We start from the raw sequence: 23,648 nt of genomic DNA on the forward strand, positions 1-23,648 counted from the left end.
AATTAGAAGACTTCAAAATTATATGTACTTGTCATTCAATTTAGTGTTAAAATGGGGAATATGTTGTTAAATTAGATGATGTAAAGCAGTGGTCCCCAACCTTTCTGGCACCAGGGACCGGTGCTCCTATGAGAGAGAATCTAACACCTGATGATGTGAGGTGGAGCCGAGGTGGTGATGCTGGTGCTGGGGAGTGGCTGCAGATACAGATGAAGCTTTGCCAGGTCGCTTGCCTGCCACTCACCTCCTGCTGTTCCTAACAGGCCACAGACCAGTACCAGCCTGCAACCTAGGGTTTGGGGACCCCTGATGTAAGGTACCTATATAGTCTCTTTAACATTTTCCTAAGGCAGTTATTAGTTATCAGATGTAAACTCACGACCAAAAATGAGACAACAAAAGAAACAAATTTAAAATAAAATCCATGTTGAGAAACATGAAGAGAGATGGGTTCTATGGGCTGAAAGAGCTAAAGCCTATACTTAATATCATTCTGTGCATTCAGTAATCAACAAATTTCCCAAGACAGACAAATGATGCAATAAACTGCAGACCAGGGCCAAGGCGAGGCCACAGCCAAGCAGTTATAAATTTGAGAGGCCTCCTTACTTGTCTAGCAGCGAAGTTTTGGGGGTTGAGCCCTGTGCCGATTGCTCCAAGGCTGACGTTGGGTAGTGTGGAACCAGAGGGAGACAGCTTGTAGCTGGGAGAAGGGGAGAAGGGAGAGCAGGGAGCCTCATCCCCAAGGCACCCATCTTGATTGGAGAAAGGCAAAGTCAGCTGAAAAGTAGTAGTTAGCCAATCACAATGAGTGTTGGTTAGTGAAGCAACAGAATGCAAAAAGGGAAAAGAGAGAAAACACTAGGAATAAACAAAGTTAGAGTGTATTAGCAATAAACCAGGACAGAATTTGGATCTGATAATAATCATCATACTTCGCCCAACAGACACCATCTGTCATCCTCTTTGATATAGATTTTTCTTACCCTGTAAGTTAGTAACACATTCTGTCCATTGCACTAAGATAAAAATTGCCAGACACTTTATTTTCATGCATCTAATATTGATTACTCTATGCGGCTGCTGAAACAGAACCCAGAGTAACCTTCTTGTGAATATGTTGCTGTCTGGACCATCATCAATAATAACAAAAATGTGCCAGATCTAAAAACTGTGATTTTAACTGCTTTCTGAAGACTATGAACACTGCAAGTTGGTATTCTGAATCAAAAAATAATCTCCTCCATTAGAAACATTAAAAATAAAAAAAATGGGTATAAATGACTTGTTTGAATCAGATAGTTGAAAATTTGAAAAGTATACCATTATAACTAAATAGATCACTAGAGAAATGGAGAAAGATCAACAAAGAGCTCTCTTAGAAACAGCAAAGCAGAAAGTTTTGGGTCACCTCAACAAAGCTGGAAGGCAAGGCCTTAAGAGACACAGAGTATTTGCACAAGATCCTGAAATTTAATTTGTAACTGCACAAAAAGTAGCAGAAAAAAAATTAAGAATTAATTTGTCTCTAAAATTTCTTCTACATGTTTTGAGTGTACATTTCCCCCACTACAGAGTCAGACCATTTTCCTCCTCCAAACTTCATTAATTTTCCAAAACTTAGACATTCTTCACACTACTCACATCCTAAAGACAGATGGTTCTAGCTCCTGCCTGATCACCTGTTGACATCAACTGTTGTCATGTCACCATTTAAATCAGGTGATGTTTGTGTTTTGCTCATTAATTTAGTTTCGTAATTCTATGTTTCCTCCTGGAATCAATTATCAAAAGACAAACAGAAACCAAAGTGGTTCTCATGAATTATTATCTTAAACAAAAGATTCAACTCACCTTCTCAAAATAAGGCCCACTATCTGTGGTTCCCATGTCTTTGGAATTAGGTGGACGGAACCCAGATCGATCCTTCCTCATGATATCATTAAAATCCCCGAGATTCATTGCTCGCTTGTCCACATCAAATTTTTTATCTGTAAGGCTCCCTGAAAGGTACCACAGAAAGAGTAAAAATTTCAAGAATCAATGTCTCTCTTATGGCCAAGAGTGACCTGCCCCACGCTCCTCCTTGGGGTGCTGGGTACAAGACCAGAAGAGCTCTCAATGGTTCAGGTGGCGGGTGACCTCCCTGGAACGCATGTGGGTCCTTAAAACAAAACAAAACAAAACAAAACAAAACAAAACAAAACCAAACCCCCAAACCAACATGTATCAGTTGTAGGTTTTCTTCTGTGGGAAACTGAAAGACAGCCTTAGGGCTGACCTGGTAAAAATCTGACTAAAAAAAATCGAGACTCGTTATTGATATGTTTGATGAATGCCCACAAATGCAAATGTCCTCGGTGAGAGATTCTGTCTCTTGCTGCAATTTCAGCATCTGTTAGAAATAAATGGTTGGGGCTGTGAAACAGTTATTAGGAATGAAAAGCTCAAAGAGGCATAATTGTTGCCCTAAAATTTCAGAACTTGAACACCGGAGATGGTGTGCCACGGGATTTCCCAGGTGCAACGGTTATTTCCGCTTTTCTCTCCCAGCTCTGTAAATTTGCTAATGTATATTCACATGAGCAGTGCCCAGGAAGCTTATTTTTTAGTTATTCTCAGATTTAAAAATGTCATAGATCAAACACTACTTCCTTGTTACCCAGCATTGTTTTATTTTCTTCTTGGTTTAAGTTCCTCATGGTGAGCAATGGCCTCCTTTTGAAGATCCTACAGACGAAGGGCTGACCCTGCGTCTGCTCCACTTGCAGTGGGAGAGTCTGTCAATAATGAAACATCCCAGGGCAGACAGGACCAGCAACCTGAGAGCTGAGTCTGGCAGGGCCACAGACATATTTTGTTTGGCCACACATAGCATTTTTAACAACCTGAATTAGCTTCCAATATTTAAAAATTGGGATATCAATATACATCTGAATTTCTTCTGGCCTCTCTTCAAAAATTGGAAGATCTGGCAAAGCTGAGCCTACACTCCTCCACGGGAACAACTGCTAAGAGCTGAGCCAGGCTGATTCCTTTAGGTGGCACATATGCTCTCCGCAGCCAACCAGTGGCCTCCAAGTCCCAATTCCTTATACCTGGCACACATCACTCACTTACATTACTTTCTTGGCTCTTGCAGTCATTTGAGTTCTGGCTCGGTACCTTCCACAGTGTTGAATACCTGTCTACTGAACTGCACCCGTCCCAACTCAAACTGAGAAGGGGACCCCAACAGGATGCCGTGACCAACAATATATTTCGTTCGTATTAGTGGAGTGATACACACCTACAGACAAATCCATTTTGCTGCTTGGATTATCTTCGGTTTGACTCTGAAAAGTAAAGAACAGTGAAGGAAAATTAAAGGTTTGAATTAAATGTGTGAATCAGAGAATGGCTTTATTCTTGTAAGAGTTACATTTTACCACAGACACTATACAAGATCCTTTGAAAGGAAATTTACACTGGAATGAAGATGGTAACATTTTTAATACAACTCATTTGATTGCTGCTGGTGCCTACATTCCTAAATTTAACTTTCATATAGAATTAGCTTCAGTAAATTTACGGGTAGAGCAATAGCTAAACAGCTGCTTGTAGAAATAAACCCCTGTCCTCAAGTTCCAGTCAGCTTGGGATCAAATTTCATGAGTGGCAGCCAAATGATGACAACTTCTTCTCGTGACGTGTCAAGTCATCAAATTCTGAAATGTGCAGCCAAGTTAAAGCCATTTGTCTTTTGGCAACCAGGGACAGGCTGTCCCCATACGGTTCCAAGAGCTAAAAAAAATTAGAAATTCTACAAGAATTCCCTATATAATTAATCACGAATAGTTTCTCTAGTTATTTTGCTGTTTTGTCTTTTTTAAAAAATGATATTAAAATTGGAACGGGAGTCAGAGAAAATTATATAAATTTTAAGAGCCTGTCTCTTTCTTTCCTAACTTCCCGAAGAAAAGGCTACAAGGACTACAAATTAAAAAAAAAAAACCATAACCTTTAAATATTGGAGTACTTTGTTATGAACAGAACACAGAGAAAAAAAATATTGTTTAATCCAAATCAGAAATATTGCTTAACCAGCTTCTAAATCTGTAATTTTGTACTATATGTGGCAGTGGTCTTAAAATTTGTAGAAAACATAAAAGCTGGGATACATTACACATATGAAAAAGTAAAACTTACCAGCAATCCCATATTTGAAAACTGTTTGGCAAGAGGATTCATCCATGAATCATTGTTTCCTCCTTTTAGTGAGCACTACAGAAATGAAACGCATAACCTCAGAACCAAATCATTTTATTTTGTCTTCATATCTGAGTTACATAAGTACTGACTGAAAATGTAGAGCCAAGACTTTATCTTTTTGAAACCTAATTATCTCTCTTTAATTAGGATTATTTTGATATTTTATCTGTTAGTCTAAAGGAGTAATAAGCCCTAGCTATAGCTATGTTTTCATTCTTATTTTGTCACACTAAATTAGAAGTAACTGGAAAAACATACAGTCAGCTGGTGTTTTTACCTTATAAATAGGTCAATATCAGATCTTGGATCTTCTAAATTATAATGTTTGCATGACAGTACTTTCTCTTTTAGTATCTACTTGTAACCCAAGCTGGTTGGTATCAGGAGGGGAAAAAAAAAAAGAGTTTGATGCTAGTGCATGTTATCTGGAAAGAAGCCTATTCGAACTGGTTATTACTCTCCATGTGGATAGGATGAGGAACTCATCCACGTAGCACTCATCTGTCCGCTTCACAGTATAGAGGACATGGGTCCCCAGTGGAAAAGAAGCCTAGCAGAAGACACCATCACTGACTGACCTTACTGCAAATTAAGGCAGATGTGGGTTTCTGTTTGTTTCTTAATGGGATGAACTAGTTTCTCCCCTGAACCAGATACCGATTATCAGCTCCACGCTTACTTCTACAGAGAAAGCAGGTAGAACCATGATGGGGACCTGGTCAGGGCAGGGGGTGATGGGGCTTCGTGCACTGTGCATTCTGTGGTTAAAAAATCCTGTTTGTGTTCTGATGATATCTGTCATATCAATTTTATTATTATTATTTTTATTTTAGGCGAGGCGACCCTTGGTTGACCTCACAGATTGCAAGGACCTTGTCGGCTTACAATCCCTTATTTTTTTTTTTATTTTTTACACCCACAGCACCTGGTCTTCCTAGGTGGTCTCCCATCCAAGTACTAACCAGGCCCGACCCTGCTTAGCTTCCGAGATCAGACGGGATCGGGCTTGTTCAGGGTGGCATGGCCGTAGACTCAATTTTATTATCCTCGAAAGTAATAGGTACACTGAAGTTCAGTTATATGTTTCAAGGTCAAAAAAAGCCTCAGTGGAAGGAGGACAGAACTGATAGGCACTGTTTAATGGGTACAGAGTTTCAGTTTTGCAAGATAGAGTTTTGTGGACAGATGGTGATGGCAGCACAACAATGTAATGTACTTAATGTCACTGAATGTACACTTAAAAGTGGTTAAGACAGTAAATTTTATGTTAACTGTTTCTGATCGCAAAAAAAAAAAATCCTCAATATGAAAGGTCACAATCATCAGTCACGGAGCATTAACATGCAACTCCCAATTACGTAAGTAAATCTTGGCGGCTACCTGAGTGGGCTAGTGCCTTTCACTCGGTCACTTCCTTTTCAATCAGCTGTCTTCTGAACTGTCTTTTAATTTGGTCTTATTGTTAATTTGTAAACAATGACAGCAAAAAAAAAGCCACGGCATATTAGACAATATGAGCACATAAAAAATGATGAATAACTCCTTTTGTGACCAGAATTAAGAATATGAAAGTCCTTAGGGAAAACTGTAAATGATTGCGTAAACAAAATGTCTAATAGAAACAACCTGTATTCTTATGCTATAAAAGAGAGTTACTATATCCTGAACAAAATTAATATCCTATAGGCAGAGGGGATGAAGGCGCAGCCCTTAGCCAACTGAAGAGACCTTCTAAGATGACATCTGGAGACCTGGGAGAATATGAGCTGTGAAGCATTTCACAGGGCAACAAGGCTCCCATGCTGAAATTAAGAATATGGCAGCCCATTTCTTATTTCCATCCATTTGTGGAATAAAAGACTGGGATGAAAAAAGAGTGCTTCTGCTGAGAGAGTGGTTCAGGTTCAAAGACTGCTGTTCTAGACAGAACACCAAAGTCCTCATCAAACTATGCAAATCCAACGAGAAACCGAGCTGTTCTGCGATATGGGAAGTGAAACATTTAAAGCTCAGTCTGGTATGGGATGTACATAAGTCACCTTGTTGCTGCAGCAGAGTTACACATTGGCACTTCCTTTTGTTAGGAGAAGGGTTCTGGGCATTGGAATTTCCCGAATCAGACAGAAACCAGCCATGCGGATCACCACGGGAAAAGCCATCTTACTTGGGTTTCTCTTCTACATATTCATGGGGATTTACTCTAAGGACTTCCTTGGCTTTAGAACGCAAAAGCATAAAACATTTATAAAGTATGCTTTGAAAGCTTCCAAAGAATAATTATAATATGGAAACTAAAAGTAAAATAATCTATCTTTGAAAATTCCATTTTATCCACAGCAACAGTTCTGTAGTTTGTGGTTTCAAAGTCATGGGGAAGGAAAATGAGAAGTAAAGAGGAAGCAGTTATTTGTTCCCAAGAAAATATTTTTCTCTCTTACTTAGGACCTCAGGGACTCCAGCTGCTCTACTCCTTCCATTATAAAAATTCTCAGTTCTGTCTTCTAAGAATGAAAAAGCAAGCTCAAACATTTCTAAAGCGGAATACCTTCATTTGTTTCTTTCCTCCTTGTCCCCAGCTTGCTGAGTTGTGGGAGGAAGCACTTCCCTGAGAGCCGGCAGTATTCCAGACTCCTCCATCATCCTCCTCTTCCCAGCTGGGATGGCGAGTTCCTGTCACTGGCCCGTCACTCTCCCCCCAGCCATCTTGCATAGATTTGGAATCTTTTTAAGAAAAGAATGAATCAACTGTATGCAATAGTTTTATATAACAATAACCACAATAATCATTCTTTGTAAATACCACATTTTAGTATACTGTAATTTTATCTAATCCATCTAATATGGCAAGGCAAGTATTATTCATACTTTAGAAAGCAGGAAATAGAAACCCATTAAAGGTTCAATGAATACAGAGTAAGTTAACAAACCACAAAATCAAGACCTCCTGACTTCTGTCTCAATAATTTTTCTCTTATACAAAGTTGATGGAAATTCCACAATTGAACCCATATCACGACTTGTAAGAAATTTTACATCTCGATTAAGAGAAACCTGTTTCTCTTAATGAGTATGTTTTACTGTAGTCCTTAGTTTACCTTCCTAAACTACGTTGTGTACTTTATTATATAATGGACAGTTCAAAAATCAGGTTTGATAAAGAATACCTATCTACCTCATTTGGGGTGAAGTTGAGAAAACATGAAAAAAGGAAGAAAAAAGAAAATTTTATTAGATTTTGAACATCAATATTATGGTGAAAGAAAAAATTCACAGACAGCCATAAAAATTTGAATCTTATTAGATTTATATGTTTGACATGTGTGCCATACTAGAAAGATCCCAGGCAAAAGCAATGTAAAAGCAATAGTTTTTAAAAGACAGGAGGGGGAAACTGAAGGATAGAGCATGGGAAAAGGAGGAAGGAAAACAGAGAAATCAGAGGTGAGGGCTCTAATGTTTGAGGAAGTAGGATGTCAGTACCCATCGTCTATTTCACCAATATCCCTTTCTAAACAGAGATCTTTAATTTGGAGATTGGGATAAATCCTTAATTTCATTCTAAAAATACTGTATGGAATTGAAAGATATGTGTTGTGGTAATAACACTATAAAATGATGGAAGAACATAAGAACATCGTCTTGCCTAGAAATCTCCAACCTTTGCATCACCAATGACGGAACATAATGGAAGGAGTAGTTATTTGATTTAGACGGCTTCATCTGAAGAGTCTAGAGCCAAAAAAGTGCTTCTTCCCTGAATGACTGACTGCTGCCATCCCCTAAGAGCAGGCCAGTGACAGCCAAGAAGGCAAGCAACAAGTATACAGGGCACGAGTCGGTTGGTTTCTTCTAACTGTGGCATCATCCCTTCGCATGGCCCGAATGAACCTGATGGGCCCTCCAAAGGGTTCATTTCAGCCTTACAGGAAGGGCTTTCACTTGGGCAGCAAGAGGCGGGGCTTGGGGGCTATTCTCCCTGCTGTTCGAAATGTCATTGATAACAACCAGAATTGTTTCTTCTGCATTTGAGATTATTCACTGTTACATAAGCATGGGCTTTATACCATTCTCTGACAAGCAACAGGAATGAAAAACCCAGCATAAATAATAACATAGTGACCCGTTTATAAAAACAAAGACATCCACGTAATCCTTCTTTTAGAGAAAAGAGCTAAATTTCTAACAAACATCTTCTGATAGAAAAGATAAAAACAGAACTCTAATTTTTAGTCATGGAGCCCATACCAGAGTTAAGATATTGCAGTCTAGAGAAGACCACAGGTTAACTACCAGCATCAACTGGTAGGCAGCGATGACCTAGCCCCACATTCAAATTACCCAGAGGAAGGGTAACTATAGCTGTTGCTGTAACTATAGAGGATCCTGCAGAGTAGAAAATATTTTTTAAAATCTGAAGAAAAGTGAGGGTTTTGTGGTGGAAGAAAGGTGATTTTGAGCTTGGGGAAGACACGTAAAAACCAGGAAAGTGCTGCTGAAGCTCCTCCTTGCTCCAGGGTCTGGTTCATGTCTTCCAAACAGGATTTTGGATCTATTTTAAGTCTACAGGATGGTATTTCCCATGACAATTCAACCAATTTTACAATGACAATCAAAGTCTTTATAAAGCTATTTCTATGAAGTAGAGGAGAGTCGTAATTTTTAAAATGCAGTCACATTATTATGACTGAATTTCTAGAGTGAATTTCTAGAATGTAGCGAGGATCATATTCTTTCATGTGGCACTATAAGGGCCCTAAATATCATACAATGAACTTGCCAATGGAATTTTTTATTCTTGTTCAAATTTTGAGCATTCAGTATGATCATTTTTTAAAAATCAAAAGACAGTTCCTTAAGTCTGCAATGTGGTAGAAAAGAGATGTTGAAATGCTTTTTAGGAAAACTACCAACAAGTGAAAATGGGCACTAGTAACTGTATTTTTCAACTGAGGAACATCCACTGAGACATTCCAAAGCATGAGTTTATAAAGTTTTGCAAATTACTGTGACTACACATTGCCAGCTGGATCAAGTATAGCTTATATTTTCAACGATTAAAAACAAGTATGATGTGCTTTGTTTAAAAACTCAAATGAAGAAATCTTTGTCAGATTCAAGAAACCTTAAATGTTCCTTTGTGGGTGGATGGACGAGAAGAGAGACAAAGGGAAAAGGAAGGAACCGAAGGATGAAGTCACACTGGGCAGCAGAGACCATGTTCCATATTGAAAGCCAGGAAACTCTTAAATTATACTAACAAAAGAGTAGAAATGCAAAATAGATTTGGTGAATAATATTTCAGTTACCGGCACCACATCAAAATTTCGATTCTGGCCAGATACTAAACCTAACTTAAAATAAAATCAACGAAATTAACTAGGACTTTTAGTTCACTGTAAACATTTTAACATACACCACTCCAAGCCACCACCATTTGCTACTAACCATTTATTAAAGGTGCAAGGTCCTGAATCTCATCGAAACAATGGTTTAAAGACTACACAGTCCTACCCCAAACGTCTGACTACCAAATGAACGGAGAATCCCTCGAAAATAACGCTGTATGCTTACTGGGTTTCATGGCATTTGCAGCGCTGGAAGGTGCGCTCCCCCAGCCTGTGGTCGAGGCTCCTGTGTCATCCATTTCACTCCACCCAGGACTGCTTTCGTTTGGCTCACCCCAAGCTGAAGTGCCATTATCTGGAGCAGGTGGTGTGCTTTTGCTCCAGACTGTAAAGAAAGGAAATGTGTCTCTAAGAACGACTTGTTAAATGAAATGCCATACTATCCAGTGGAGTGAAGTGAAGGTGGGAGGAACAGGCGGCCCGGTATTCTGTTAGAGAAATATAAGTGGGTTCCACCTTCATGGAGGGCACTGGGCATTATCATTTTTGGCCCAGTAATTCCACCGCCAGGAGATTATACCACAGGTAAACTTATAAAAGTAGACGAAATTACATGTACGGCAATGCCCACTGAATCGCTGTCAGAAACCATTTGGAAGCAACTAAGTATCTATCAAAAAGAGACTGGTTAGAACAGCGGTGGGTCACCCACAAAAAGAATACCATACACAAAGCAATTAAAAGACAAAAAGGTATGTGGTAATATGGAAAGTTTTTAAGTATAAGGGAAAAAAGCAAGGTGAATAACAGTGTATGCACTACGATCCCTTCTGTGTAAAAATTTTAAAGGGTAGATATATTTTTCTATAACAGAATTTTTGAATTTTGAAAATCTTAAGAGATTACCTGTGGGGAAAGAGACCCTAGAGGGTAAGATTATTTTATGTATTACCCTTTTGCTTTTCTGTATAGTTTGAAGATTTTTACCATACAGTCAGCTCTCAGTATCCAAGAGGGGACTGGTTCCAGGGCCGAAACCCACGGATGCTCTATCTAGTCCCTTTGTAGAATGCTGCAGTATTAGCATATAACCTATGTACATCTTATAATACCTAACACGATGTAAATACTTAGCAAATAGTTGTTGTACTGTATTGTTTTGAGAATAATGACAAGAAAAAAGTCTGTACAAGTTCAGAACAGAAGCAACCATCGTAAATCTAACTACATAGCATACGTCAGCAACAACGTAATTCTGGATTTTTGTTTTTTCCATACATTTTTGATCCGTGGTTGAGTCTGTGGATACGGAACCTGCAGATCCAGAGGGCTGACTATATGAATACAGTTTTTTTCACCTGGTAGCAGGTTTTATTCTAGATAAGGAATTAACGAACAATCTTCACTTCCTTCCTTATTCTTCTCAATATTTTTTGGGAAAATAAAAACTAGTTAAAAGTTATCATTTTTGAGTGGCCATAACTGGATTCACCGAATACTAGGTTTACTTTTGGGAGTAGACGCCTGAATATTATGATTAATTTTAACGACAAAAACAAAACGAAACAAAACCTTGAACAGTGCATCCCCTTAGTTTGCTGAACTACATGCTTTATGGGGCATTCAAGTCCACAACGCCAAACTGAGAGCAATACCTACCGCCAGCACTACTTTTAATTTACCAAGTATGATGTTCCCTATTTGAATAAGGAGGGAAGAAAAATTTAATACTGGACAACTGATTATCATAAGATAACAATCTCTTTTACAAAGTACTCCACTTTCAAAGGTGATCATTGCATGTTTCTGGGAAGTGACCGAAATCTTCCAGATTCCAGCTTTGCTACAGCATTCTGATGGCCTCTGCAAGAACACCACAGAATACTTCCCTTCGCTGGGGAAAGAGAAACACAGAGGATGTGTCCACGGGTAGAACCAAAATGGAAATCAGTTTTATTTCTGCTACGATTTTAATTCTTTGTTTTTAAATCTGGATCATAGTTTGTTTAGCAAGATATAAGTCTTTTGGATTCTGCAGACCAATACAATTACAAAAAAATAATTTTGAGAGACTAACACAGGGATGCCATCTTTTCCTTTTGCCAAGAAAGAACATTAAAATGTGCTACCAGCATCTGTTATCACTATCATTTTATAAAGAGAGAGCTTCTGCTAATGTAGGAAAGGGTCCCAGAACAAAGCTCAGTTGAATAAATGCAGCTTTTAAAAAAATGCCTTGGTTAAGGATTTTTCTTTCATCAAAACCTTCGAGAAAAGCCACTGCTTACCTGATGCTGATTTACTGGTCATCGGGGTAGGCAGGTTTGGTTCTCGAGGTGCTGGGCCCCCTTGGGAATTCTTATCCCACAAGTTCACATTCTTGTAATTATAACTGTTAGGGTCTCCCCAAGCTGAAGTGCCATCATCGATGTCCATCTTCCGACTAATCGACTGTGGGGATGGCTCTTCCCAACCACTAGGTTCCTCATCCTTAGGGGTTACTGGCTGCGGCCCGCTGCTCCAGCTGGAGTTGGAAGGTCGTCCATTGCCTGGAGGTGGTGGGGGTGGGCCTCCCCATGAACCAGAAGCCTCTGGTTGTGGTGGTGGTGGCTGCTGCGGCTGCTGCTGCTGTTGGTGCTGTTTATTCCAGGAACTGGGCTGTCTGCCTGTCTCAGTCCATGCTGGAGATCTTTTGCAATCTTCCCATCCGCCTTTGGAAGCTAGGCTTGCATTCCCACCGTTCCCCCAAGTTCCGATTTCATTCTGCCCTCCTTCACCCCACCCGGACACAGGTTTGCTTGCAGAACTTTCCCAATTGCTATTTTTTGCTTGATCAACTTCCTCTCCCCAACTATTCTTTCCAGAAGTCCATCCTTGATTGGGCTGGCGTCCACCTCCCCACCCCTGATCCTTGCTGGAATTCTCATTCCAAGAGGAAGATGTCTTTTCATCTGGTCGTCCTCCTCCCCAATTAGAAGAGTTGTTCTTATAGTCATTCCAGCCTCCTGTGTTCTTGGGGTCTTTCCACTCTGTAGAGGCTGAGAGCTCCCCCCATCCAGACTTCATTTGATTGCTTTGGCTGGGTGCGTCTCCCCAGCCCCCTGAGTTCTTGGTCTGTGTGGCAGCGCTCTCCCACCCCTCAGTTCCTTTGTCAGATTTCCCCTCGGGCCTTGGCACCTCTTCAATATCCCACACTGTGTCCTGCTTGATTTGCGTTTGGCCCCAGCCAGTGTTTGAGAGCACCCTGGGGTCCAAATCAGTTCGGCTCAAAAGAGTCTGCAAGACAGCCTGACAATCAGGATGTGTGGGTCTGTACGACCGACGGCCAGAATTATGACTGTCACTACTTCCTGCTTTGTGGTTGCTTCCAGTGCTTTGACCTCCAACTTCACTTCCTGTGGAGCTGGAAGATCTTCCCCAACAGGGAGCCTGGGCATTGCCTTGGTTTTCAGGGAGGGGGTGGCCCTTTTGATTGTCCCATGCTCCAGTGCTAGAATTTGGTTGGTTTGGACCACTCCATTCTCCAATTTTCAACTCGTCAGACCCAGTCGGCTGTTTCCATTCTCCCTGAGAGACCCCAGATGTCATTTTGTTCCCTTCACCCCATTTGTTGTCATTAGAGTCCTGAGGGCCAAAGTTCCAGGACCCACCCGTAGACCTGTTATTGTTGTCCCAAGAGTCATTTTTTGACCCGGTTGATTTCTGAACGGAAGCTCCTTTCCAGGAGTCCTCTCTATCCTTTCCATTGTTCCCATTGTTTCCAGAATTGCTTTGTCCAGAGGCTGTGTCAGTTCCAGAAGGCCCCCTAGCTGCACCCCAAGATCCAACACTCCCAGTCTTTCGATCTCCAGTGCTTTGTGAAGGGGCATCGGTGCTCCTGGAGGCGTTCCCCAAGCCCATTCCGAAGGGCATTCCCTTATTCTCCATGGGGTTTGGTGAACTTAAGTTCAAGGAGTTAGTGTTTCCATTTTTTGGTCCATCAGTGTTATGAATTTGAGCCTGTTCTCTGCCAGAGACAACAAAATTAACACCCGCATTTTCCATCTTTGACTGCTGTTCCCTGGATGCCTGACCGACTGTGCTAACCTGTGCACTGGAATTACTCGTATCTGTTTCCAATGCTCCTTTCCTAGAATTTCCTTCTTGGACCAGCGCTGGCCAGGCAGATGGGTTGCTATTTGGGTTGAAGTTGCTGAAGCCAGAGCCAGGTCCAATTCTATCCTGACCACTCACATTCCTCCAATTTCCTAGTCCATTGTTGCTCTCTGGAGTAGAGTTGGAAGATTGAACAGATTTAGCCTTAGGGTCAGATTTCCAGACCCCAAGATTACATTCGTTCCCAGAACTTGCAGACTGGCACTGGCCCCCTTTTCCTTTGTTACTAGTGGTGCTTCCTGGCAGAGTGCTCTTTTCAGAGCCAGGGTTCGAGGCACTGTTGTTATCGGTGGTGTTTTCAGAAGAAGACTCAGTGTCTTTGCTGGCAATACAAGGCCACTCTTCCATGTTAGACTCGTCTACAATCACCTTGTCCCAGATGTGAGCTGGGTTGGGAGAGGCGCCGTTGTTGGAGGAGGCTCCCGGGCCCCAAGTGGAATTTGCATAATTCGAAGCAGCAGCACCTCCAAGGGTTGACTCTGCGAAAGAGATTGTTTCATCAATCACAGCAGCTACTCATGCATTATCTACTAACATTTCAAGTTCAAACTTCCCCTAAGAGAGCTCAGCACATTTCCACACAAACTGGCTTCTCCATCCAGCTGCCTGTCTTCGTAAACTGTATTACACCTGTCTTAGTCGTCTCTTCTCTTTTGTCTTGCCTGGTTGGTGTATTAGCTAAGTCTAACTCCAAAACATCTCTCAAAGCTATCCCCCTGCCATTCTTATTGACAAAGAAGGGCCCTCTTGTATCTTGAGACAATGCAACAACGCCCTGCACTTGCTCTGTATCTCCAGTCTACTCTAAACACTCCCAGCTGGAGCAATTTCTCTTCAGGACACCTTTGATTATATCACCACTGCATGGAAAGCCTTCGACGGTTCCTTAGTGCACAAAAATAAAGCTAAACTCTTTGGGCTGGAGTCTGATCAAGATGATCCACAACCTGGGGCCAAGCGACTTTTCTAATTTCATCTTCCACTGTTTCCTGTGTAGATGTCTATATTTCACACTACTTGACATTCCACAACTTGTGCCTTCTCACATGGCACCATTCCACATCGACACTGTTTTTTCCTCGCTGAACTTTGCCCCTTTTACTAGGTCTAGTTCTAGTGCCATTTTTTTCTGAAACTTTTATTGAGCTATCGCCCCCAAATAATCCAGAGCCATTCTGCTCAGTGCTCGAGTACTGTGTTCATGTCTTCCCTTCCCTGTTAGCGCCTTTTAGGCAGAGACCCTATCTTGCTAACGTTTGAATTCCACACAGTAGCCAGTGCATTGCTGCTCAGTAAGCATCTGCTGAAAGATGAATGCCCACCCAGCTACACGCCAGGGGCAGACAAGCATGAATCAGATTGTATGACCAAGGAACTTAATCTGATGAATTAGTCTGGCTCAGCACATATATTTTGGTGGAATTCACCATAATTGGTAAGAAAAAAATGACATATTTTTAACCTGATAATTTCTTCTAAATTTACTTTAGCTCGTTTAACCAAGCAGCTTTAAGTCAATATGAAGTTGAAAAAAATATTAGAGCCATGTTAAAAAAAAAAAAAAAGCACAGAATCTCAAATTCTTGGATTCAGGGCCTCCTTGGTTTTAAGAATGTAAACAGGAGACTCTGACACGCACTGAGTTCATGTCTGCATCCAGACCTGGAGAGAATCGATGCAGAAACGCTCGACTCAACCACTCCTCACACATTTCACTTTGCATCTGGTTACAAGGGGCCAGGAAGCAGGGCCACAGAGGGAAGCCTCATGGATGGGGCTTATCTCTGCATGAAACCTGTCAAACTAGGTTTCTTTTGACCCCTACTCTACACACCAGAGAGTGACAGAATTTTCTAGGCAATTTTGTGTTCAAACTTAGGACTAGAATAAAGAGCCCTGTCACTAACGATCACCAAAATTTACTGTCATTGCCAACGCTGGATGGTGTTCAAGCTCTAAAATTTAATATAGCCTCAAAAAAAATATTTTAAGAAATAAGGTAAAATCTCTCAATGAGCTAAAAAGTATTTGGACGTTCTTCGCTGTTAACTGATTTAGTATTTACCTATTGAAAAAAGTCTCGAAACTTCTAGTAGAACCTTTTAACGAAAGATCTTTGTATCTATTTATAGTTTTTCAATAACGCTTAAAATCCAGGCCCCCCGCCTAAGTGATTTAAAGAATCTAATAAAAGACTATAGAATGGTATCCTATATAGCAATCTAAAAGACCATCCTCTCTACATGCCTAGTGTTCCGGGAGCACAAACACAAGTATTTGAGATTTGTAACATGCCCCGGCACTAGCCCCACTTCTGATCATACTCAGAGCACACACTGTGGTGACAGCTGAACCATGGAGGCTTGAATCTCTAATGCTCTTGTCTGAGAAGGAAAAAAGGCTCCAAAGAGGGATGGCAAAGAGCAGCTACATCAGCCTCTCATGCCCAGAGCACACTCTCAATGGAAACTAAAACCCAGTTTCAGAAGAGAAATGCTGATACACATTCCATACTGGGATCTTCAGCCATCTTTCGAATAACCCCAACAGCCTATATAATTAATGGTTTTTGTGGACTTTACACCAGGCAATACAAAAGACGTGTTCCCGCTCTCTGAAGCTGCCATGAAGTCAAGTCCCTGACGCCAATTCCTCACCTGGTGCAGTCCCACTCTCACTCTGCAGCAGTGTTCCTGTCACTTGTGCGTTGTTTGGGTTTGCTCCGGGTGCTGTGGAGGGAGGAGGCCCTGCCCCACCTCCGAGGAGCATGCAGGACGGTGGAGGGGGCTGCCCACGTTTCAGTAACACTTTGTGGTCCTGCTGGCAACGGAATCGCGGCGGCACCTCCCGAGGCATGTAGCGGGCGGCGCTTGGCGGTTGTCCGTTCGGCACTGCCACCCTTTTGGCATTGTTGCCACCATTGACTGGTGGCGATGGAGAGCTGCCAATTGGGCTGGCGGCCGTTGGTTGGCTTAAACTTGGTTTCGTCACTTCGGGCACTGAAAGAGATTGGAAAACCACCTGTGAAATCGAATACATTTTTCTAAAGATTATTTTTAAGAAAGCTTACATGGGACCAATTGCAATAAGGCAACCCTTCTTTCATCCCATTCTTGATGGACATGATCTTTCCAAATTGCCCAGCATCTTCAGTTTACTGAAGGTAGGGTGGAGGTGGAAAGTGATGGTGACAAGGATTCAAAGATGGTAATTACATTCCATCGACTAAGGGGGAGAGGGAAGCAATCTCTCCCTATTCACTCCCTAAATCAATAGGGGAATTCCCTGAAGGGCTGCCTAGCAGGTCTAGGGGTACATATGGTCCTCAGGCAAAGTCCTTAGTAAAGGTTCAAAGCTCTCTCCCCTCACCCATTCTTAAAGACCGACCTCTGACAAACTTTTCCTGAAGGCCCTGGACCAGGGAGACTAAGCACACATCGTTTATGCTCCTGGAACACACTGCCCATTTTTCTTTACCACTAAATTTTCCCTATTATATTGAAATTTTCCTTTTACAGGTCCCTCTCCCTTACTAAGCCACAAGTCCCACAAAGGCTGAGGCACATCTTTCATCCTTGTTTCTTAAGGCCTGGCACAGAGTAGACCCTTATAGGGAACCTTATTCTAGAAAATCACAAAATCAACTTGTTGGTTTCAATAGCCACTTGAACTCAAAGACTCTTGCTTGGCACTGTGTGTAAATATTAGAAACATTATAAATCTTTTTGCTTTTGTCCAAAAAAGCTTTAAGTGTACCTTGTGTTTTTCCCCCAAACTCTTTATTTAAAATAAAAATTTCAAAATGTAGATACTTCCTAAATGTAGATATTTCCTATTGACTTTAAATAATTTAATGTTTTTGCTTATTTTTACAATGGCAAACAGGAAGTGTGGGGACATGCATGACAACCGGCAAGGACCCCCTAGCTCAACCCTACAGAGACTGTTCTCTGGACCTGCACCTCCCATGCCTCATCTTACCAAAAGCCTGCCGCCCTTTCCGAGAAAATTTACCTGGCAAACAGAGGCTGGCAGTACTACAGAAACAATCATTGAGCCTGATAATTCGGATGATTCTGAGGCCAAAATCCCTGACATCCAGAGTACGTTAGGGCCAGCTCTGGTGGCAATACCGCTCTGACTGCTGAAATGATGCTGGGCCAGCATGTTGCTCATGGTAGGGTGGAGGTGGAAAGTGATGGCTCCTTTATGATAAGAGAGATACATCATCAGAAATCAGGGGGCCCAATCTATACCCACTGGACCAATACTAATTGGCAAGTATTCTGAGTAACAGGAAAAAAGAAGAGGTGCCTGGAGTAACTTCAAGGCAACCTTGGATCTAACCTTAGCCCACCAGGAGGCAGTACTGGGCCTCCTGGTACACAGGGGAGGTCTGGGGATCCATAATCTGACGAGCAGAATAAATACATGACTTACGAAAATAAACTGGTCATCGTCTAATATTTTTAATACAGTACCCTCTGCATGACTTATAATAGCCAAATGATAAATGGATGAATAAAGATGACTTACTTAATGAATAATTTTCTATCTCTGCCTGCAGGATTCGATAGCACACAGCATTCCTCATCCCCTTCCCTCTGATCATGAGAATAAACATGAAACTGGCAAAGGCTGAGGGGACTCTTCCCAAATGGTTTTTAGGATGAAAGCAGCTATATTCCTGAGAGGTAGAGTCTTCACTTAAAGTTAACCAGGTCTATTACATGCCTTGACTCATTTCCCTAAAATAGAATACGATGTAGTAAGAGCAGCCCACTGGACTGAGGTCTGAACACCAGTCTGACTAACTACAACACTGACAGCACAACCGAAGAAATCTGGTAGGTATTAGATATTGTGCAAGATGCCCTGCACAAGCTTCTCAGGGCATTCTCCCAACATCGCATCAGAGGCAGAACAGATCATAAATAATAAAGCTATAAAATGGGACCACGTCTTGACCACATTCCTTCCAAGATGGCGCTCCATCGGGAGATGAGTCGTTCAAAACTCCAGGGCACAGTCAGAAAAGGCCTGCAGTGCATGTTAGCTGCAAACTGTGCTTCAGGAATGAATGAGTTCTTATTCTATTTTTTTGTATTATACCATTCTGTGAATTCAAGAATTTTAAGCATTTAAAGGTCAGTGAGATCTCTAGACACTGACTGGAGGGCAATGCAGCTATTAGGCAGGAGGCCCAATCCAACCTGCTTCCCAGAGGCCAATCTTAGGACGTGAGGGTCCGCATGTATACCGCGTCGTGCTTCAGAGCACTGACGATAACACAAGAGGGGGAAACTCTGATTCAGTCTGGACACATTCCTGTTCAGGCCCTCTCTTACCTCTTCTCAATCTTAACGGTTTGTAAACTTTAGTGCGAAAATCTCTAAATGAGCTGCTCAACATAAGGGCATAATTTTTTATTTTCCGGGGGTGGGGGGGAAGCTTGTGGCTTAAAAAGATCTCTGTATCAAAGAGAAATAGACATTGTGAAAAATACCGGGTATCCTATTTTCTAAATTTCATTCATTTGCTCTCCAAACCATTTATTTACCTTTTGTCTGCCCCATTGCCTTTATCTTGCACCATTCTCATCTTACAGTTTGAACTTCTAATTGCTTCTATCTATGAAAAACTTCGATAAGAGACTACTTTTTCAGAAAAAAGTATTAAGGAAATTCTGAAACAGGTGAGACCAATACAAATTACTATTTTCTTTAAACACCTTGACGGTGCCAAACATAAGATCTTCTAGAAAATTTTTAAAAGTAGTTCAAATACAAATGAGCCCTAGAAAAGACATTATTTTCGACTGAAAATCTCTTGAAGAATAATCAGTTACAATGTAATACAAGAAGTCTCAAAGACTGATGACATACAATGAGTGGCCAATGAGCACTGAACAACTTTCAGTAACCTCTAAGTACTGCCTCCATTTCTTTACTTTCCATTCACTCCTCGAACTCAGTGCATACTGGTTTTTGCGCTAAGGTCTCCCTGGAAACTTCTCTCCTCATTAAATCACTAGTGATCTTCATTGCCAATCTAATGGACACTTGTTGGACCTTTTCTTCTTTGACTTTTCTGCAATTTGACACTACTGGCCATTCCCTCCTTCTCTGTTTTGAAACCCACTCCAGCTAACTCCTTAGCTCTTCCTTTGTGGGCTTCTCGTACTCTTGATCAGGGGTCAGCAAACTTTCTCTGGCCAGAGAGTAAATATTTTAGGCTTTAATGACTCAACTATGCACTGGTAGGGCAAAAGCAGGCATACACAATGAACAAATGAATGCCTGTGGCTGTGTTCCAGTAAAACTTTATTTGTGACACTGAAATATGAATTTCATATCATTTTCATTGTTGTAAAATATTGTTCTTTTATTTTTTCCCCCCAACCATTTAAAAACGTGCAAAACATTCTTAGCTCACGGGCAAAGCAAAAACAGGTGGTGAGTCAGATTTGGACTGAAGATCATACCTGGCAACTCCTGCTCCTATCCCCTTAATCAGAGTTGCAAGATGGCAGCTGAATTTGGTCATTTACCAAAGAACTGCTAAGCGTCAGGCACCTGAGCCCTTCAAATCTCTGAAGACAGTTACCCTACCGTCCCCAGGTAGGAAGCCTTGCCCTGGGGATTAACCATCCCTTGATGTTCGACCTTTCCAGAGGTGACACAGGTTCACATTTCTTAACTAATCTGGCCTAAATTCCACATGGTTCATAGAAGTTGATCTGTTCCTTTCTACAGTGTGGTGCCCATTACAGAAACTGTAAATCCTTCCCCAGATGCTGTATTTCTACTAATGCAACTTAAGGTTGGGTTAGATTTTATAAATCAGTCATTTCATACTGATAACTCCCATTAGGCCAACCATCACACTAACTGCTTTTTAATAAGGCTATATTGCTATGTCCAAACTCCTCCATTATATGGTCTAACTTTTTTAATCCTAATCTTTATCCCTATTAAATCTGATCTATTACATCAATCCCACAAACTCTTTCAATTCTAAGCCTAATATCCAACAAAGGAGGATATTAGCTTCTACCTAAAGGGCTTTTTATTACTTGTTACCTGGGCAGCAGGCCCATCTCTAGTCCATGTCTTCATCTAACCTCCAGCCGAAAGCCCTGTCCTGTTCTCTCCAGACTTCTCACTTTTTTTAAATGATGGACGATAAAGGAAGAATATATAATAAATCTACTTTTTCTCTGAAATATGGACAAATCTTACTTCATTCCTCTGTACAACCAGAGACTTGGCACCAACACAGTCTTTTCTTTTTTCTTATGGGGTCTGCTGGGGAAAGAGGGGAGACTGAGGGTTAAGGGGAGGTTGTTTGAAGGAGGCGTCACCTTTGGAAAGAGGAAAAGGACCAGCCAGGGAAGAGATGAAGAATGGGATTTAGAGCTCCCTGGCAGGCCTTTGGGAACAAAGAGGAAGATGTGACTATAAAATGGGACCAAAAGTGGAAAGATCGGGGCCTCCCACTACTTACAGTATAGAACACCCCGAGAATAATTTTTATTATTCTTAGTTCTAACAATTAAATCCCTTAAGGAGACCCAAAACAGGTTCTCAGCTCACTTTAGGGTTATTTCACTTTCACTTTTGATGGTGGGATAGAGTAGGGTGGGGTGGAGAGGGTATGGAAACTGTGAGGCTGTATTTCATTTTTCAGTAGGTATGAGAAAGACCCTAATTGGGAGGAAAATTCAGTAGTAAGTAGAAAAAAGTTTGATTTTTAAAACTTTGGCAGAGGAAAAAGAAATATGTTTCTGAGAATAGGCCTGGTACCAAAAAGAAAAGAAAAAAAGATAATCTAATAAAGTATGCCTAATGGGTCTTCAGTTTTCCAATAGAAATACCACTTGCCATACAGAGCAGCTTGTTTCTATAGCTCAGCTAGTACCTGGCTTTGTGAGTTGTTTGTTACAGGCCTAGGCACCCAACCACCATGTTCCAGCGACCAGAGGCTGGATTTTCCAGGAAAATGCCAATTTTCTCATCTGTTGTGCCCATAAATCATCAAAAAGTTCTATAACTATACATACTTATGTGCCTCAATCCTTTTCTAGACAATATGTTGGTTTAGAAAATACGAACACTGTACCACTGTCAATAACTCTATTTCTATGATAAAGTATAATTCACATTTCAAACAAGTAATTTACTTCCAAAGTAAAGCCTATCCTGGGATTAGGAACTGGTTGCAAGTACTTCCAAAGTAAAGCCTATCCTGGGATTAGGAACTGGTTGCAAGTACAAAGAGAGAACACTACTCTAATTAATTAATATAATTATAACTGAGAATGGTTTCAGCTTATTTTATAAACCACTACAAAGTCCCAGACTACATTCTCCTTTGACATGCCTTTTAATTAGAAATATATTACAGTAATGTCGTCATCTGAAAACTTGTTTTCCATAACTAGATTTCCTAAGAAACTAGCACTAGTCTTCCAACATTGTGTGACGTGCTTTTTGGCCTGGTAGCCCAAAAAACCCAAAACGAAACAAAACAATGAAGAAACCAATCATTAGAGTGCCTCTCCATCACCCTTATCTTCCCCCAAGTTATCAGTCATATCTGATTCTCTTCATCCAGGTCAATGGTTCTCAACCTGGGGCAGGTACTGGGGTTACCTGCAGAGCCTCTCAAAATATATCTGCTTGGGCTGTGCTCTCAGGTCATGAAGGTTTAGGAGGAGGCCCAAGCTTGTGTATTCTGACAAGTCTATGCAAATAATTCTAATGCATACACTAGCTGAGAATCACATATTTAAGCGGGCAAGAAGAGGAGCTAGAACATTAGTCTCAAAGAATTAAGTCTCTCATTCAAAAGGGAAATTGGCCAAAAGTGTAACCATCACCAGACAAGACTGTATGATCAAATTTAACAGAAGAGAAAGAACTGAAAACACACAGATCATTAGGTTCAGAGTGACCTGAGGGACATCTGCTTCTTTTTATAACACATCACTATTTTGTAACAGAGTTAAAATGCATTGTCCTTTTAATGTGTATGTTCCAGGCTCTAGCTCAGAAGATAGTGTGACCATCTCAGGTATAACACTCCATTTCAGACTCAGTACATGTCATGGACCAAGATGGTTAACAATCCTCTACAGTTTCTACCTGTAAATAAGGGGCTAGTGTTTGTTTTTTGTTATTGTTCTAAAAAAAGTTTTGAAAAGGTTTAGTTCAAAACCTGACCCATATACTTTCAAAACAAAGTATTTTTTCTAATCTCTTTTGCTTCCTAAAAAAATTTAAGGCCACTACGAACACTACTACAAGTATTTTTAATTTGTCATTACTGCTCTTTAGTGACTGCAAACATCCATCCTTAATTACTCTACACTCACTCTCACTTATCAAGTGGATTGGAGGCTGAGTCAGCAAGGGTGTAAAATCTAAACCACAAAAGGTTCTAATGACTTAAAAGGGGAAAAAAATCTTACCTTTGGTTTTTTGTTCCGTGACCTGCAAAATAAATGAAGAGACATAAGTAAATGAGATTTGCTTTCTAATTCGGTATTATTAAGAATACTTTAATTCCAATAACTCAAGTAATTCAAGCTATCAGATACACAAGCATAGTTAAAATCCAGAAAAAGCTCGGAGGCAGTTTAGACATCCTTCTAAAGACAATGGCCATCATAACTTACATGACCATCATTATGAAGCATACTAAAAATTAAAACAAAAAGCATTCCACTCTCACTAAACGATGAGGTCCTTGTACCAGGAAAGCTGTTTGCCATTTTGATTACTATGACTAGAGAAAAGCAAATGGATGTGGCCCAGAAACTAAATTAGCCATAGAGACAAAAAGATTACCCTGTGAGTATGGACTCAAACGCTTAACCTCAAATCTAGAAAGCAG

General features: G+C 40.8%; 1 protein-coding gene and 1 non-coding gene across 7 annotated transcripts in view; both read right to left on the reverse strand.

Moving 5' to 3' along the window:
- Positions 1 to 23,648, reverse strand: part of TNRC6B (trinucleotide repeat containing adaptor 6B) — a 204,143-nt gene that overhangs the window by 31,414 nt on the left and 149,081 nt on the right. For 4 of the 6 annotated variants that reach the window (XM_039863399.1, XM_039863396.1, XM_039863397.1 and 1 more), the window contains 8 exons: positions 23,224 to 23,245; positions 16,409 to 16,750; positions 11,885 to 14,230; positions 9,823 to 9,981; positions 6,797 to 6,972; positions 4,189 to 4,263; positions 3,290 to 3,335; positions 1,855 to 2,003 (listed from right to left, as the gene is read on the reverse strand). In XM_039863399.1, coding sequence (XP_039719333.1) covers positions 1,855 to 2,003; positions 3,290 to 3,335; positions 4,189 to 4,263; positions 6,797 to 6,972; positions 9,823 to 9,981; positions 11,885 to 14,230; positions 16,409 to 16,750; positions 23,224 to 23,245 — 3,315 coding nt within the window. The remainder of the gene's footprint in view (positions 1 to 1,854; positions 2,004 to 3,289; positions 3,336 to 4,188; positions 4,264 to 6,796; positions 6,973 to 9,822; positions 9,982 to 11,884; positions 14,231 to 16,408; positions 16,751 to 23,223; positions 23,246 to 23,648) is intronic. The other 2 variants (XM_039863401.1, XM_039863400.1) reach the window with 1 other exon arrangement.
- On the reverse strand, positions 5,165 to 5,283 carry LOC120603053 (5S ribosomal RNA). The gene has a single exon (XR_005652953.1). It is a non-coding gene; the product is annotated as a 5S ribosomal RNA (ribosomal RNA).

This window comes from Pteropus medius, unplaced genomic scaffold, assembly GCF_902729225.1.
Source record: "Pteropus medius unplaced genomic scaffold, Ma_sr-lr_union100, whole genome shotgun sequence".
NCBI lineage: Eukaryota > Metazoa > Chordata > Mammalia > Chiroptera > Pteropodidae > Pteropus > Pteropus medius.